Source organism: Gymnoscopelus braueri (genome assembly GCF_963280865.1).
Source record: "Gymnoscopelus braueri genome assembly, chromosome: 7".
Classification (NCBI taxonomy): Eukaryota; Metazoa; Chordata; class Actinopteri; order Myctophiformes; family Myctophidae; genus Gymnoscopelus; species Gymnoscopelus braueri.
In genome coordinates, this window is record NC_137608.1 from 43822208 (window position 1) to 43840813 (window position 18606).

General features: G+C 39.8%; 2 protein-coding genes across 2 annotated transcripts; one reads left to right on the top strand and one right to left on the bottom strand.

The window, feature by feature from the left end:
• Nucleotides 1-622: 622 nt before the first annotated feature.
• Nucleotides 623-13255, bottom strand: vsig10 (V-set and immunoglobulin domain containing 10). The gene is made up of 10 exons (XM_080432715.1): nucleotides 12882-13255; nucleotides 11628-11933; nucleotides 10455-10760; nucleotides 7537-7830; nucleotides 4145-4269; nucleotides 3583-3742; nucleotides 2541-2654; nucleotides 1751-1763; nucleotides 1302-1444; nucleotides 623-936 (listed from the first exon to the last, which is right to left on the bottom strand). Exons 1-10 carry the CDS (start codon nucleotides 12931-12933, stop codon nucleotides 842-844), a joined length of 1608 nt encoding a protein of 535 aa, XP_080288841.1. The 5' UTR covers nucleotides 12934-13255; the 3' UTR covers nucleotides 623-841.
• A 1611-nt stretch (nucleotides 13256-14866) lies between these two features.
• Nucleotides 14867-18368, top strand: pebp1 (phosphatidylethanolamine binding protein 1). Its single transcript, XM_080433280.1, has 4 exons — nucleotides 14867-15067; nucleotides 15931-16040; nucleotides 16759-16859; nucleotides 17908-18368. Exons 1-4 carry the CDS (start codon nucleotides 14933-14935, stop codon nucleotides 18123-18125), a joined length of 564 nt encoding a protein of 187 aa, XP_080289406.1. The 5' UTR covers nucleotides 14867-14932; the 3' UTR covers nucleotides 18126-18368.
• Nucleotides 18369-18606: the final 238 nt, after the last annotated feature.

Below are 18606 nucleotides of genomic sequence, written 5' to 3' on the forward strand. Positions count from 1 at the left end.
CTGCAATTGCAATGTTGTAACTTTACACCTAGCCCTCTCTGTGAACTCATCCATGGAATGGAACAGTACATTTTATTTGCAAATTTTTGCCCCCGTCAGCTGGGAAAACACATAAAGACACTTGCTGCCTGTTTGCATGTTGTGACTGAATAAAATGCTCTGTATGTAATCATGCATGGTTTTTGTTGACTAATATGTTCTTCAGTCAAACTGCACTTAATTTAAGACCGTGTTCAATGTCGGTGTTACACTTATGGCAGTTGTCAGGTCCGGGGACAAAAGGGTCTGAATGGACCCTTTTGTGTCTGTAGCTCTGAAGGGTCCATTTGGTTCCATTTGTGCCGTCTCAGAGTCAAATAAGCACTGAGGATTTTACAGTGTATTGGGCTCCCAGGAAAATAAAATAATATAATAATAATAAATAATAATGTATCAAATGGGGGTTTGTTGCCTACAGCGTTTCCTAAAAACCTTGAGAATCACTCACTTATGCCATTACAACAGTGCAAATATGTCCTTGCACCAATGTTAACAAGAAAGATCACAGTAGCTAATGCACCCAGCCCACATCTTCTGAATGATGTGATGTTTGTAAAAGCCAACAGATAGATGCATTCACCACTTTTTTAAACAACTCATTTTTATGGTCCTAAACATTAGAACACCACATTCAAATATCTGCACACACTACCAATCATAGCAATAAACTTATAAAAACGTATTTAAAAAAGAAGACTTGCAGTAAATTATTATTCTTTACACACAACTCCCACCAATTCTGTTCACAGTCTCGTAGAAATTAAAAGGTATTTGCCTTTATAAGATCATTTTCCACCCGATACTAAAATGTTACAAGATCTGCTGCTTCTTCTGTGGGTACTGTATCTTCTTGCCGCTGCAGGCTTGTCTCAGCAACTTCTGTGTCTTCATGTTCACCTAAATACACAAAATATATTTTATATTCTGTATTTCATACATATTTCACAATAATAAATCGTACTGCGAAAGAAAATCAATGGCAATGTGGCATGGGGTTCCCAAACCATTTCAGCTCGAGACCCAAAGGATCAATTTGTACATTATTAACCAAATTAAGACCTATTCAAAAAACATTACATAAATACAAAGCAGATCTACAAAATCGGCTATTTACAGCAGCCAATTTTGTAGATCTGCTATTTAAAAAATAAAAAATAATATTAATAATAATAGTAGGGAACATGAAAGAAGGGATATTTACTCGCGACCCGCGACCCATACAAATGGGTCCCCGACCCATTGTTTGCGAAACGGTGTCTTACTAGATGGGATGCGGTGTATCTGGACCATCGTTGTGTGGTTTCCATTGGTCAGAGGGGGGAGCCTGGGCACCGTGCCCTGAAATATCTCCTCCTCTTCTGACTCCACCAGGCTCAGTACATCTCCCCCATCATCCTCCACTTGCCTAGAGAACCAGGTGGTCAGTTAGGATGTTACACAGAGGGTTAATTTAACTCTGAGATTTGCACACAGACCAACAAGGGTCCTCCATTTGGTTCCATTTGTACACACTCAGTGTTAATTACATGAACACTAAATATTTTACTGTATAGAATACTGCAGGTGAACTAGGTAGCTAGAAGGAGGAATGTTCCTTGGTAACACAACTAGCATGGCATGATGTTATTTGATCTTTCATGGGAATCATGCATAATATTATGTATTATATATTATATATTATGTATTGCATTAGTAAATGTGAGGAACTCACCCGAAGATGCTCCCTGCAATGGAAATATGAATAGCAATTGTTAAATCAAGTTTGTTTAAATTTTTGCTTAATAAATTTTTGCATAACAATGACAAAACAAAAAGATGAATACACAATAGGCAACTCACTCTATGAAATTATTAAAGTGCGTATTATAATTTCCACAACTAACCTTGCAGATTGTGATTATTCATACAAAAAAATAAGCAATTAATTAATTATTATTATAAATTAAGCTACGAGGCAGCACATAAAGTAATCAGCCCCACCTTTACCAGCTGCAACATTAACGAGATTAACTCATGAATACATTACTAATTACAATCCACTAATAAGATTGTGAAATGGGCCATTCTTGAGTACTGTTACTTTGGAACTGTGAGGACATTTTGATGCCAATAACTTTGCACTTTGGCCCATTTCACAATTATTTTCAAAAATGTTTCAAGATTTGTAAAACATTTTAGAAAATAGCAGATTTGCAAGCTCACAAGCGATGTGACGCGTTGTGAGCTTGAAGATCAGCTATTTTCGAATAACCTAAGTATAAAATAGGGCACAAGTGGTTAATGTATTTATTAATATTCTAAACCAAGAATGTCAAGATGTCAAATGATTGTAGTGGAGTAACAAAATGCAATATTTGCCTTTGAGATGTAGCGGAGCAGATGTATAAAGTATTAAAAAAATGGAAATATTCAAGTACTGGTACTTGAGTAAATGTACTTAGTTTACTTTCCACCACTGGCGGTGTGATCGGGATCATGGGGTGCAAGTTAAGCCACCTTACCCAGGCAAATTCGGTCCCGGCTGGAGTAGAGCGTTTTAGCTATGATGATGCCTGAGCCTACGATCAACGCAGCCAGAAAGATTCCGATGATCGCTCCCGAGTACGGAGCGGAAGCTGCGGAGACAAAGCAACACACAAAAAAAAAGGGATATGAATGTGCGTGTGCACACGTGTATTGTGTACGTAAAGAGAGCCGACAGGTTGGTCAACATTCCGGGAGGGGGTGAGCTGCAACCTGTCCCTGTATTGACTGGCTTTGTGTTGCCTTCACTCATATGTATGATTAGGTTTCGTCAGCTGCATAACTGCCGATACTGGTAAAAAAATGTCAAATAATGTCCCGACCAAACTAGTTCTAGTTCTTTCATGTCTTATGTCAATCACAGACCCTTCTATAAGACCCGGAAATAATCAATTATGTTACTTTGACACATTCCAGATCCTGCTGCACTGTGTCAACGAGTCTGTTTCCTGAACAAGGCCAGCAGTGCATGTTCTCCAGCTGTAACAAAATGACTGATTGAATGCCGGTACTAACCCATTAGTCTGCTCACCTGTTGTATGAAAAGTGCTATATAAATATATATCACTTGACTTGACTGCTCTGCAAACACATGCACAAGCAGACCTACTGTATGTAAAGAAGAGTGTAAAAGTGGCATTCTGTGGGTGTTTGCATATGCGTGTCAGAGACCATGTTTGAGAGCTTTCCATCTAACACACCCTTACCCACACACACATTTGTATTACTATACTTACTATAAATACCTTTTTTTGGTTGCCATTATTAACCCTAAAGCCTAAAATAGACGCTCTACAAGCTCAGAATGTGTCGCACTGCGACCAGTTGTGAGCTTGTAGATCTACTATTTTTCAGTGCACAACACAGTTGTGCAAGTATAAATCAGGCATAATTCCAACTCCAACACACACACACACACACAATTCAATTCAATTCAATTCAAAGGGCTTTATTGGCATGAGAAAACATACGACACACACACACACACACACACACACACGTGTAACACGAGTAACTCACTCTTAACAGTGAGGTAGACCTCCAGCTCGCGGACGGCCAGGGGGTTCTCGCTGCGGCAGAAGTAGAGACCCTCGTCGTCCTTGGTGACGTTGACGATGGTCAGCTTGAGGGCGGGGCCCTCCACAGACAGGATGTACTTGGGCCCGGGCACGATGGCTTCCTGCCGATTGTTGGGAGATAATCGTGATTATTTTTGCACTGTCATCAGAATGGCTTCCATTCAGCTGTATAAATTCATCTGTTGCAAAAATGGCTGAAATTATTTTATTATTATAGCTAATATATTATTAGCTATTTTGCTATTTCAACTATTTTTTTAAGTATACAATTATTAAATAAATGACCATTGGCCATAGTACGGTATTTATTTTGACAATTGGTACAGGTCATTGTCAGTAATTTCTTGGTATATTTTAGTTATTCATCATATCTGCCCTGTGCAAGTTTAGTTTCCGAAGCCTAAAAGGCAAACATATTTTGATTTATATGTTCAATGCCAAAAACACAAATATTTGTTTGACAATTTATCAACACTAAAATGTCATGATGGTGACAGTGCTACCTGCTGGGCGGTCTTCATCCAGGTGGTGTTGGCGGGGGGCAGCGAGCGTTCCTCGGTGCAGGTCAGGGTCTTGTCGGTTCCCTCCAGCGCCGTTTCCAGAGGCTGTCCATCGGGGAACGGAGGCTCTAGAGAGGGAACACACATCGGCCTGCGTTCAGACTTCACACAAATCATTGCTTTCCACTGTACAGGTACAGCCTGGGACCAGTGGTGTAAAGTAACTAAGTACATTTACTCAAGTACTGTACTTAAAGGGATATTTCACTTTCAAAAAAACTTTTGGTCATTTTATCATCTACTCAGGCCTTTGTGAACCCCCCAGACAGTTTTTAAGTTGCTTGATTCATTATTTAGATATTTGATATTCATTTTATCAGACACGCCCCCTTCCTATACAAACCCATTGTAACTTCAAACTCCATTTTAACCATGTTAGATTCATCAAAAACACCCGTCCTTGGTTCTGGTGACTCATCCTGCCCTCCTAATGCGTGAGGGGGCCGTGTTTTTCCAATTACCTTTTTTATTTATTTTATTAATTTTTTTTATTGTATTTTTTTTTTTCATTTTCCAAAAAAAATATAAAAAATAAATGAAAAAAGTAATTGAAAAAACACGGCCCCCTCACGCATTAGGAGGGCAGGATGAGTCACCAGAACCAAGGACGGGTGTTTTTGATGAATCTAACATGGTTAAAATGAAGTTTGAAGTTACAATGGGTTTGTATAGGAAGGGGGCGTGTCTGATTAAATTAATATCAAATATCTAAATAATGAATCAAGCAAGTTAAAAACTGTCTGGGGGGCTCACAAAGGCCTGAGTAGATGATAAAATGACCAAAAGTTTTTTTGAAAGTGAAATATCCCTTTAAGTAAAATTTTGAGGTACTTTTACTTTACTGGAGTATTTCCAATTGTCTGTGCTTTTACTTCTACTCCACTACATCTCAGAGGCAAATATTGTACTTTTACTCCACAACAATTATTTGAAAACTTTAGTTACTAGTTATTTTGCAGATATAAATTATTACATTATAAAACATACATTAACCACTTTAGCCCTATTTTATTCCTAGGCTATTTGAAAATAGCCGATCTACAAGCTCACAACGCGTCGCATCGCGACGCGTTGTGAGCTTGTAGATCTGCCATTTTCAAACATTTTTGTACTTCAATACCTTTGTACTTTTACCCAAGTACATTTTGAATTCCGGATTTTTACTTGTAACAGAGTACTTCTACATTGCAGTATTGATACTTTTACTTCAGTAAAACATTTGAGTACTTTTTCCACCACTGCCTGGGACTTATTTGAACGAATAAACCATTGTTTTAGAGATACTGTATGTTAATACGATATAACTACAACATCTGCAGTTTTAGTAGGTGGTCTACCTACACTTCCATTGAAGAATTAGGAATTTGGAGCAGACGGCATGACATATCGGAAAACTTGACGCCCCACAATATTTATTGTAGTTCTTCAGACACCATTGCAATTACCTCCCTCCGTCAGGAGAGAGAGACAACGCACATCATTATTTTATACTGATAAGAATGTCATTGCTTTTATGGGTTATTGTGTGATCATTTTGGGAATGTTGTTGTTGTTTTTGCATTTGTTTTAATCAGATCACTTCTCATGTGTTTATTGTAATTGTATGTTTTAACTGAGTATTTTCTTTGCATCTGTTGTAGAAAAGCCTAACCAGGGACAGGGTATGCAAATTAGCCTTGGATAGAAACCCTACATGAGTCATCAGTCTCATGTTATTTTAACTTGATACAATGTTTTGGGCATTGTCCCTGTCAAATAAACACATTTAAAACATGTATAAATAAAACCTATGGATTGTAGCTAACATATGCCATTTGTTGTTAGTTTTTTTGTCTTATATCACAATATCGATAAAATATAGATATATTGCAGAGAACCAGATCCCCAAAAGATCCAGTTCCATAGAAAAAAAAGGCAATTCCCACACAATGTAGACCTTTTTCAACAAATCAATGCAGAGCGAGGTGATAAATATGTGCAATGTGTGCTTTTTTTCTATTAAATTAGATGTTCAGGAACATCTTGGGATAAAGACAAGACGACAAATAGTGAGGCAAAAAGCAGATATAGCTCGTCTCCTTCTGATTGTTCAAGTCATGTCTTCATAACCTTGTCTTGTGACCTACAGCACTGAATGACTCACTCACTGTTCACTCCAAACGCTCCCATGCCAAAACGTTGACTTGTTTTGGCATGGGGCCAAATGTGTGTCCGTGGCCAACCTTTCTGTGTACACTAGTGCTTCAATACTGCAATCAACTTGGGATGGTTGTGTACACTGCTTGACGTAACTATGAGTTAGAGCGGACGCTGATCAAAGCCTCCAGTAGGCCTCCATACAGTTACGCTACAGCAGCAAACAGATGGTGGAAGCCCCTTGACAGGAGCTACGTCAATGATATTGGCTGCCGTCTATTTAGTAGGAGGTTCATATAGCGGGTAAGGATTACATGAAACCTGTACGCCTCATAGAATTCTCATTTGCAAAACATATCCACAGTTTAACTAATCACTCAATTAGGGCTGCAACTATCAAATATGTTCTTAGTGAGTGTGACACGTGATTATTCGGTTAATCGAATAATCAAGATGCATGTTAACGAATCAATGCGAAAAAGGAGATTTTTTTAAATAATCGACTAAATCAAAATAGTCTGATTAAGCACTTAAGCCTATTTTAGACATTGTTGTACAACGGTGTCACGCAAAGATAGTGAAAATAGCCAATCTACAAGTTCACAATGCGTTGCATCTCATTGTGAGTTTGTAGATCTGCTATTTTCACTATCTTTGATAATACATTTGATTAAAATCTATAGAGTTTAAACCGATTAAAGAAAATTAAGGATGATAATTGAATGATTGTGTGTGTCTCCAGGATGGTTTCACGGTGGGTGACATTTCTGGGAGTCTCAAAGAGACTCGGTGGTCAGAGGTTTACACTCAAGTGGAAAGTACATAAATCATTCAACACATCTTCGTCCTGTACTGGTCATGGGACACGTTTTTGAAGGTATGGCAACATGTTTACTGACAGTGTCCGAAAGTAACTAAGTACATTTACTCAAGTACTGTACTTAAGCACAATTTTGAGGTAATTTTACTTTACTTGGGTATGTCCTTTCATGTCCTCCACTACATCTTTTTATTCCACAACAATTATTTGAAAATAAGATACTTTGTACATTTTGATTATTAATACAAAATATACATTAACCAATGAAGCCCTATTTTATTACTTCGTCTATTCGAGGATGGCCGATCTACAAGCTCACAATGTGTCGCGAGGAACCACTGCTTGCAATTTACAATCTATAGGTACAGTACATGCTTACCGAGGACAAACAGACAGCTGTTCTTCTCGTGTTCCGGGTGAAGCGCTGGGTGCTCTGCCTCACATTTCAGGGTCATTCCGTCGAACAGCAGGGTTCTGTTGAGCACCAGCGTCAAACTGTCGTTCTGCTCGGAGACATAGAGATGGCCGTCCAGGTGATGGCCTGGTTCCTGATGGTTCTCCCCCCAGCGCAGTGTGGGCGTGGGGTAAGCCCCCAGCCAGCTGCAGGTGAATTGGACATGGGCGGGGTCCTCATCAAGCTGCCACAAGCACTCAGGGTGCCTTTCTGGGGTATCTGGGTGAGACAAAACAAGGAGCTGATTTCACTATGTATTTGGCTGCGGACCCCCCATCTAAAAATATTTCGTCCCAGGGAACCCCATGAGACATTTGTGTTGTTAAAGATTTTCAAATTGATTCAAAGTTTTTCACAAATCTTCAAGACTTTAAAAAAAAAAAATAGCAGATCTACAACGACGTGTTGTAACCTTGTAGATCAGTTATTAGCCTTAGAACAGCCTTAGTAAAATAGGGTTAAAGTGGTTAAACTGATTTTGAAGCTATATTAACCAATTTTACTGGGGACCCCCTGGAACCCCCTCAAGGACCCCTGGGGGGACCCCCTGGAACCCCCTTAAGGACCCCGGACGCCACTTTAAGAACCACTGGCATATTGTTGCTGTCGGGTGGAAGCTTTATATGTCCAAACCCGTTACTTTTCAGGATATGGAAAAAAGAACCTGTGTTCCAACTGGTTTCAATGTAGTTATTATTTAGTCAAAAGCTCTTGTTTAATACTTTCCATTGGTTAAATATTTATAAAAGCCACTGACAGACTTAACTACTTTCAATCCGGCATCCCAAGCTTGGGTAAATTGTTATGGGCAAAGTTTTTGAAATGTTTCTACTCTCAACCCATCACAAACACTTTGTAAGCATGTAGATTGGATATTTTTGCTACTTTTGTGTGACACTGTCAAAGGACAAAGGAATTCATTTATGAAAACCATAAAAGACATACAAGGTTTCTGCCCGACAACAACGATAGAAGGAGGTCAATCTGTGACCTGCCTATTTGATAATGTCAATGCAACACCCACTCCCTCTCAGACCCCCTTTTCTCAAACTTCTAAACAGGGTTTCTACAAAAGTGCTCATCCTAAATAGTGAGAGCGATACGGCATTGCTTTACTACCATCTGACCCACGTTTTGGACAAATGTTAGGATATTAGAACGAGAATACAAGTATTACAGACCTGATGGCTCTATACGGAATCACATGCATGAGTTAAGCAACATCCTGTGTGTGTGTGTGTGTGTGTGTGTGTGTGTGTGTGTGTGTGTGTGTGTGTGTGTGTGTGTGTGTGTGTGTGTGTGTGTGTGTGTGTGTGTGCGTGCGTGCGTGCGTGCGTGCGTGCGTGCGTGCGTGCGTGCGTGCGTGCGTGCGTGCGTGCGTGCGTGCGTGCGTGCGTGCGTGCGTGCGTGCGTGCGTGCGTGTGTGTGTGTGTGCGTGTGTGCGCGCGTGCGTGTGTGTACAGTAACTGGCTAGACGGCAGACAAAAAAAGAAAACTGTTGTGAAACAGTTTGGAATTTAGGAAGTCAATCCATCATATCAGATTAAAGTGACCACAGCCCTATCCTGGAGCTAAAGATAACATTCTCTTTACTAAGTTACTCTCAAAACAGTGACCATACACACATTACACAGATTTCCTTGAAATCTCTATTGTTTTACCCTAAATATTGGGATAGGGTCCAAAATCCATTCATCACATTTCCTTTTGAAATTGCTGAGTGTTAATTGCAGTGAATAGGTTCTTTGTCCTAATATTGGACAATAGTCCATATAACTATCTTTTTTAGTAGGGAGACTAAAATAAGTAAACGTTTTTTGAAGAATATTGATTACTAAGTATTAGAATTGAATTGGAAGAATATCGAGGCTGTGACAGAAGAGATCTGGGTTAAATCTGTCTGAAGTTAGTTTGGATATTTCTAATTTGATTTCCAATTCTGTACTTGGGAAGATGGACTCATGAGATAGAGATTGATAGACGCATCATGATGTGTTTGCAGATTGGCTATTTTCACTATTTTGAAAATGTTTGACAAGATTTTTGCCCAAAATGATCAATTATCAATTGTTTTTCATAATCGATTAGTTTGATAAATTACTGCACCCCTACAGACCAGTCAAGTTCTTCCTCACTGATCTCTCAACAAACCATTCCTGTGTGGAGCGTGTGGGGGGAGGGGGGGTTGTTATTCTAAATGAGTAAAAGGTAAAAGGCAAACTGTGTGCAAACTGTTGCCACAAATTTGGAAGCACACTCATCGTCTAGATTAGAATGTCATCGTTGCTGTAGGATTAGGGTTTCCATTCACTGGAACAAAGCGCACTAATTAGAAAGGGTGTCCACTGACTTTTGGTCATCTGTACAGATTTAATTATTCATTATATTCTTTGTTCGCACTCTTGTCACTACAAAAAGGTTTTAGATTCTGTCCTTGTAACGGTCAGTCTCTCTCAAACAAAGATTTGAAATGACCAACAAAATGTTGCTATGCCACAGAAAGCCACTAAAAACACTAGAAGCACATAAGTCTGTCTCTAAAGCTTAATTTATTCTCCATCTTGCAAGGACGTACCTTGCCATAAAAGAACAGATCTACAAGCTAACAACGCGCCGCACCGTCAGCTTGTAGAGCTGTTCTTTTTGGCAAGCGACACATACCTAGGCTATGTACAAGCTTGTACATAGCCTATTTTCGGTGTGTGACATGCTTCCATAGAAGACATGCTGACTTCCATGGAATCCAAATGACTGAAATCAGTCATGAATGGCGACTGAGAACTGTAATCCATGAGAGTATAAACGACGCTTTAACTGTGTGGTCTCATGAGAGAGTCACCTACAGTAGACCAGCAGCTGGGAGCTCCAGGTGGCGTTCGTATGCGAGAGGCTGTTCTGGGCCGTGCAGCTGTACTCTCCCTGAGCTCCAGGCTGGATGTCCTCTATCCTGAAGTCCAACGAGGATCCCGTGCCTGTAGCCAGGGAGTCGTTGCTGGAGGAGCCTCCCTTGAAGCTCCAGGAGAGGCTCTGAGAGGGATACGAGGTGGCCGAGCAGCTGAAGGACACAGTCGCGCCTCGTTTGACGAAGAGCGTCCCGTTGGTCAAGGCAGTGGCAGGACCGATCGATGCCGATATGTTTAATGGACCGCCTGAAAGAGATAGATGTGCAATGACAATGACTCATGGAGCTCTTCACATACGGAAAACACAGCCTTAAGTAACCAGTGCTGTTTCATTATAGAGTGCTAGTGACTATAGGTGCAACTATAGATTATCTTCTTAGCGATTATTCAATCGATTGCTTTTTCAATTAATTGAATAATTGAGAAGTTTTATCATCATCTAAATTGATCAGTCTGAATAACCACTTAAGCCCTGTTTAATACTTCATTATTCATTGGTGTCACAAAAATAGCAATCTACATCATTGTTTATAGAGTGTATATTCACTTGTTATATTAATTTATACGTATACAGTACATTTATCCATATACCCACTGTTGTATAGGGTTAGTTAGGGTGCCACTGTGCATACATCATTTTCATATGCACTTTTGATAGTTTGTACATATTTCTATTCGTAGGCATTAGGTAATGATCATGTATGTCCATGACATGCATACATTTATTGGTGATAGATTGTACATTATACTTGACAGAATATATCGTCTCTGTCGGGTGGAAACCTCATATGTCCAAAACTGTTAGTTTTCAGGGTTCAAATTCAAAAATAGCAAAAGTAGCAGATCTACAAGCTCAAAACGCTTCGAGCTTGCAGATCTGCTACAGTTGATGCTTTTGTGTGATCAAATAAAGGCCTATCTATGTCGCTATGCATGAACCACAAGCGAGTTATGTTAATCCCGAAGAACCAGTTTCTGTAGAAACTCGCAGATGTGCCCGGCATTTACAGTCAGGTTGGTACACCGCAAAAAAAACCACGCATCATATCCCTCTGTAAGCTTGTGGTGGACAGCGAAAACATTCTGTGGCCAAAAACAGCTATAAATACTCACTGACTACTTGAAGTTGAACTCGTGTTTGCGTGGTGGTGGCGGTGCTGTTGTTGAATGATGAATTGCAGAGGTAAGTGCCCTCATCAGCAACGGTGAGCGCACGGATGCATAGCGTGCCGTTGTCCATTATGGCGTGGTGTTGACCAGGTGAGGCGGCGGCAGTTGCAGAGTGATCTCTCTTCATGATTTCTCGTCCATCTTTCGTCCATCGCGTGTAGACCGGTGATCCATCACCATCATTACACCGAAGGAGAAGGTCTTCTCCCAGACTTCCATAGACTGTTATGTTGGCGCTTTGACCTGAGACTGTAGCACAACATTGTATTGTTTTAATAATCATTCAACATGTACAGTAGTCTGTTATGTAATAATAATAACAACAACGATCATAATAATAACAATAGTAATAATAATAATTAATTATTATTGTTATTTATAACAGACTACTGTAGACCTTGAAGCAAATCTCAAAGTGCTACAGAGTAAAAACCTTGACAAACATTGCACACATGAAATACTAATAAAATATACATTGACAGAACCCCCAGCCCCCAACTATACACAACTTAAAAGAATAAAAGTAAAAATAAAAACACAAGGCATAGAACCAGTGCAGCAAATGCTTAGCTAAAAAGGACAGTATAGTCCTTTTTAATGCGAACAAATTTAAGCAGTGGTGTAAAGTAACTAAGTACATTTACTCAAGTACTGTACTTAAGTACAATTTTGAGGTATTTTTACTTTACTGGAGTATTTCTAGTTTTATGTACTTTTACTTCTATTCCACTACATCTCAGAGGCAAATATTGTAATTTTACTACAATTTACTACAATTACATGAAAACTTTAGTTACTAGTTACTTTGTAGATTTTGATTATTATTACAAAACATACATTAACCACTTCAAACCTAAATAGGCCTACATTTAGGCCATTTGAAAATAGCCGATCTACAAGCTCACAACGGGTCGCATTGTGAGCTTGTAGATCTGTATATCTGCTACAAAGATATTTGTATACATTTTATACATTTGAAAACTTGTGAAATTGGACATTCTGCATAATGAGTACTTTCTACAGTTCTACTTTTGGTACTTTAAGTACATTTTGAATACTTTTGTACTTTTACTACAGTCAATTTTGAATTCCGTACTTTTACTTTTAACAGAGTATTTCTGCATTGCAGTATTGAGACTTTTACTTAAGTAAAACAAGTGAGTACTTCTTCCACCACTGGCTAAAGCGCACACTCACCTGTCACACGCAACAGCTGTAGAAACGCAGCGATCGTGGCAACAACCTTCATGATCAAATTATGACCAACAACACAGACTCACACAGACTCACAACAACAACATGAACAAAAGCACTTCCAAACCAGTCCGACTAGTCTGTCCGTATGGGACTATATAAGTTGATCCACAGATGAACTCCACACAGACACTAGTTAGCCCATTATAAACTTTAAAAGCTACAAGAAAACTAGGTTATATCCTAACGAATTCGACCGGGTCAACATAGTGATCATCATCTCCCCCATCGCGTAGTCGTACCAGATTTCGCACACACACCTGCATTGTTTACGAAAGCACGTTCATCCGGAAACTCTGGAGATGATAAACCACACCCTGCGTCCACCTTGTTAAAGGTACAGTAAAACAAGAACGTATGACATAGATGTCAAGTAGAATGGTGACAGGGCAGTGCGCATGAGAGTCACAATTGAGGGTGTAGTCGAGACTACACACCCACCCACAATGTGAATCTCAATAGGACATGGACCCCCCATTTAAAATGATCCAGTCCTGTGGACTGTGTATGCTAATACCCAGGGATATGTAGGCTACATTTGTTTTGATTTAAAAAAAAAAACACCTTGAAAACCACAGCCCTAGGAGGGCTTATCATGGGGTTAGCAATGGACCATCTGGGATCTCACCCCAACTAAACTTAGAAATATCATGCCTGGATGGCTGGATCCATGGAGCTAACAGTAGGTGGTAGTTAATGCACCGTTATTAATAGATGCCAACTGAACTGCCTGTCTTCAACCTTTTCAGGCCAGGGACCCCCAAACTGATGGGTAGATGGAGCAGGGACCCCCTACCTCGTAGGGTAGGGGGGGCTACCACATATATTGTATATTTATGTATAAAATTGTGTTTTATATTGCCTGCTCCTACGCACCTGCCCCAGTAAGTGTGCAAAAAAAAAATTCTCTACAAAATATGTATAAACATACCATGTTATTGTGCATTGTACCTCCATTTATCTATGTTTGCTATGGATTCATGTTATGTTTAAAGACAATTTGACATTTTTGGGAATCTTTTTTTTTTTTTTTTTCAAACAAAAATATTGTTTAATCAAACAACAATTTCGCGGACCCCCTGCAGTACCTCCGCGGACCCCCTGTTGAAGACCTCATCCATGCAGTGGTTCAACTTCTCAAACTTTTTTAATTTCAAGGACCCCCATAACTCTGGTCCATTTGGTTCCATTTGTACCCTCTCAGAGATACAGACCTGTAAAGTTCCATTTGTTTTTCCCTTCTTTTTTTTTCTAAATCAGTCCAAAATGTACTGGGCTGGACCTAGCCCTGAAACATGATTGTCATACCATGACAGTCACCAAAGTTCCTGGTTTTAGATTTTTTTACATTTACAACTCTCACATGTACATAAACGTTCAGATTTCAAATATAAAGTGCTTACCCACGAGCCACGGATGTTACAAGTTGATCCGACCCACAATAAGTACCCGCATCTCCCGTATTGTTCAATAAAAAGCATTTTAATCCAATCGCCAGCCATTTTCTATTATTATTATTATTTTGGTATTGTATCAGAGTGCAATACACTCCCCAACCATTAGTGTCGCATAGTTGAAAGCATCGGAGAAAATTCGGAGAAAATGGCAGGCGATCGGATTAAAATGCTTTTTATTGAACAATACGGGAGATACGGGTACTTATTGCGGGTCGGATCAACTCGTAACATCCGTGGCTCATGGGTAAGCACTTTATATTTGAAAACTGAACGTTTATGTACATGTGACAGTTGTATATGTAAAAAAAAATCGAAAACCAGGAACTTTCGGTTCCATCACGTTTGTGACAGACGAGCGTCATGTGAACCATGGCTATACCCCACTTTGAGAACAACAGCCAAAAAGAATCATCATCAAGCAGACTGCGCCCTCCAGTGGCAGCGTTAGGGTAGTACTCTGTCTATCTGACTGCAAGCAAGCAGCACGTTCTAGTTTGTATTGTACACAGTGTTAGTACACCACAGTGTGTGAACACAATGCCTGTGGATGTGAGCCAGTGGACCGGGCCTTTGGAGCTGACAGAGGTGGAAGAGAAGCCCGCAGCTGCTCTCACCATCAAGTATGACTCGCTGGAAATCGACGACTTGGGCAAAGTTCTCACGCCAACTCAGGTTAGTGTGTGGGCTGATGTTAGCAAGCCAAGCTAACTGGGCTAACGTTACAATGGATGGAATGAAGCCAGCGGGCCTTCTGTGCTCACTTGCTCCATTTTAGAAATATGCAGTTTTGTGTTTAAATTCTCCGTTCTCTATCAGACGGGTGTGATAAAGATTGCATAATGTTAGAAACCAACGACACAACAATGAACATTTCATAATGCATGACTTGCACGGAGATACTCCCCAGCGCCACTAGTGGTGTAAAAAGTACTCAAGTGAAAGTAAAAATACTAAAATAAAAATACTGCAATGTAGAAATACTCCGTTACAAGTAAAAGTCCGGCATTCAAAATGTACTTGAGTAAAAGTACAAAAGTATTGGCATCAAAATATACTTAGATCGATGACCAGAAGTAAAAGTAGTCGTTATGCAGAATGTCCCGTTTGTCTAAAATGTATTAAAAATATTTTGAAAATAGCAGATCTATACTTGAAAAAGTTTAAATTGGGTTGGTAAAGTAAAGTGGTAAATGTATGTTTTGTAATAATAATCAAAATCTACAAAGTAACTAGTTACTAAAGTTTTCAAATAATTGTAGTGGAGTAAAAGTATAATATTTGCCTCTGAGGTGTAGTGGAGTAGAAGTAAAAGTATAGAAAAAATTAAATGCAACAGTAAAGTAAAAATTCAATTAATTTTTTACTTAAGTACAGTACTTGAGAAGTTATTTTCCACCACTGAGCGCCAAAAAAATCGGACTCGATAAAATACATCTATGATAGTCTTGATCCAAAGCTACAGTCAATTCATCTTTGGCCACTTGGACAGTAGTCATCATGTCTGTTACACGGTTGTTGTTTTTGATGATGTGCAGGTGCAGAACCGGCCCACAGCTGTAGAGTGGGAAGGGTGTGACCCCAGTAAGCTGTACACTCTGGCCTTGACTGACCCTGATGCCCCCAGCAGGAAAGACCCCAAATTCAGGTGATCCAAGCAGCCAGGCTGCACTGTGACTTCATTGTAGCCAAAATAATAAAAGTGCCTGCATTGCATTTGTATGTTACAATGCTCACTATTCATAGAATCCAATCACAGACATCTTGGTGGCGAACGGCATGTGATTTATCATTAAGTGACAACAATGGCCAGTGGGCTGTTGCATGGTTTTGCCGCAAGCAACTTGGAGGCTATCCAAACTTTAAATAAAAATTCATAAGATTCTTTCCAAGTGTTGGCTTTGGAGAGCGTCTTGTTCCACGGTATGGAGAACGTGCGAGTGATCCCACGCGATCAGTTTGGCAACGCCAGGCTAGGTGGTATGCAGGACATTGAGTAACTGATGACAATGGAGTATTTTGTTTTAAACAATGGCTTGACAGGGACACAGAGGATTACCCAAGCTATCCGTAGAGGTGCAATATTAGTGAGTTAATCGTCATTTAATACAATCAGATAGGACTTTTCTGTTTCATGAATGGGGCTGTCAATGGAGGGAATTGCGACTTGGAGGTTGGATAGCCTATAAGTTGCTTGTGGCTAGTATGGTACCATATTGTGGGGCAAGAAGTCTTGAGTACTATGGATACCACAGCACAGGAAGGTGGCAAAGATACTCATTGCGACATTGAGGAGGATCTTTACCTATGATGAAAATGTATTGACTGCATCTAAGATAAACAATAGTGCTTTCTCTTCATTAAAGGGAGTGGCATCACTTTCTGGTGGTCAACATGAAGGGGAACGACGTGTCCAGTGGCTGTGTCATGTCCGACTACGTTGGTTCTGGTCCGCCCAAAGGCACTGGTAGGAAAACTGCATTGAGTAGACATGCATATACAGTGAAACCTGATTTATACTTAGTTGGTGTCGTCTAGTGGCGAGAATAGCCGATCTCCAAGCTCACAACACGTCACATTGCGACGTGCTGTGAGCTTGTAGATCGGCTATTTAGCACACAGTCAAGTATAAGTTAAGCATAGGAGATGGTGGTGGGACAGCACAATATTCATACTGCAAAACATTGTGTAGCCAAACACCATGTTCAGTATGAACCCAGAATCTTTTTTCCCCCCTTTAAATATTTTTAGTTTTGGTTTAGATTTGGTTTATTTAGATACAGTAGAATAGTAAACTGAGGACAGGAAACTGAGGGCAGAGACATGATTGAAGGACATGCCATATAGGTGCCCAGCTGCAATCAAGCTGGGAAAGTTGTGATAATGTCAACGCAATGTCCAGTGACCTACCAGCATTCCCCGTGAATCCAAAATGTATCTGAAGTGAGTTATATGCATATAAATATACTCCTAAATGTTATGATAAATGGTATTTACAGAATTCTGCGCTTCATGTACTGCAAATACTTTTGTTTTGTTGTTGCTGTTGCTGCTTAAAATGCCTTGACAATTGGTCTCCTCCCCTCAATCTATCCATCCCCTTAATAATTAATGAATTAATCACCTTAATAGATGAAGAGACTTTCGACTCCTCTGTCTTTTGTTGTGGACAGAGCAGTTAGTCCATGTATATGCACTGTAGGCCATAGTGGAATCCAAATCTGTTGTTGGTGCATTTTTGTTTGAAGGTTGTGCAACCATTCTATTTGTGTATTCACTGTGTCCATACTTATTTGGCAATACACTGTAAAATCCTCTGTTTTCATTTATCCATTTGTAACTGGAGAGAGCATACAAATGTAACCTTAGAGTAAAACATTACAATAATGAGGATTGTACTGCTTGTTCCTTATTCTTTCTGACATCAATTTTGAACTGCATTATAAAACCTGGATATGCGCCATGTGCTGCTGAACAGTTGAAAACAAAGCCTCTTCTCTGCTACCCCCCCTCAGGTCTGCACAGGTATGTGTGGCTGGTGTATGAACAGTCAGACAGCCTGACCTGCACGGAGCCCGTCCTGACGAACTGCTCCGGAGACAACCGTGGCAAGTTCCAGATCCAGGTCTTCAGAAAGAAGTACGGGCTGGGAGCCCCTGTGGCCGGAACCTGCTACCAGGCCGAGTGGGACGACTATGTTCCCAAACTCTACGAACAACTTGCCGGAAAATAAAAAGTCAAAGCTACATGAAAAGACTTCGCTTATGGAGCACTCAGCACTAGGAATTCCCAGGCAGGTGTTTGGGTCATTTGGAAATTCCCGTACTTGCTAGCAAGCAACAAAACCCCAACAATATTAAAGCCTTGTTTGAGCTAGCTAAAGAACATTTCAGAGCACTGTTCTGCCATTCTAACTGAATAACAAATCATTGCTGTCAATTACCTGATCATTTATAATAAATGTGTTTAGCACTCACATGGTGGTTGACTGGTTGTTATTTAATTAAGAGGGCATGGGGCTGGTCCAAACTGGGGGTTGGCACAGTATGTTGTATAATACAAGGAATAATTACAAAAAAAACATTTGATGTATTTTTTACTAATTTCCAAATCCCTGATCTGATAATGAACATAACATCAGTTTACAAAGTTTACACCAGACGGGTATAAAAGAGAGGGTGAAATTCAAAATAAATTCTAGCGTAAAAATATCA

Coding starts and splice junctions, on each gene's coding strand:
- vsig10 (XM_080432715.1), bottom strand. CDS start 12,933: ATGAAGGTTGTTGCCACGATCGCTGCGTTTCTACAGCTGTTGCGTGTG. Junction 10,761..11,627: donor AGTTCAACTTCAAGTAGTCA/GTGAGTATTTAT, acceptor TATCTCTTTCAG/GCGGTCCATTAAACATATCG. Junction 7,831..10,454: donor CTCCCAGCTGCTGGTCTACT/GTAGGTGACTCT, acceptor TGTCTCACCCAG/ATACCCCAGAAAGGCACCCT.
- pebp1 (XM_080433280.1), top strand. CDS start 14,933: ATGCCTGTGGATGTGAGCCAGTGGACCGGGCCTTTGGAGCTGACAGAG. Junction 15,068..15,930: donor AAGTTCTCACGCCAACTCAG/GTTAGTGTGTGG, acceptor GATGATGTGCAG/GTGCAGAACCGGCCCACAGC. Junction 16,860..17,907: donor TGGTCCGCCCAAAGGCACTG/GTAGGAAAACTG, acceptor ACCCCCCCTCAG/GTCTGCACAGGTATGTGTGG.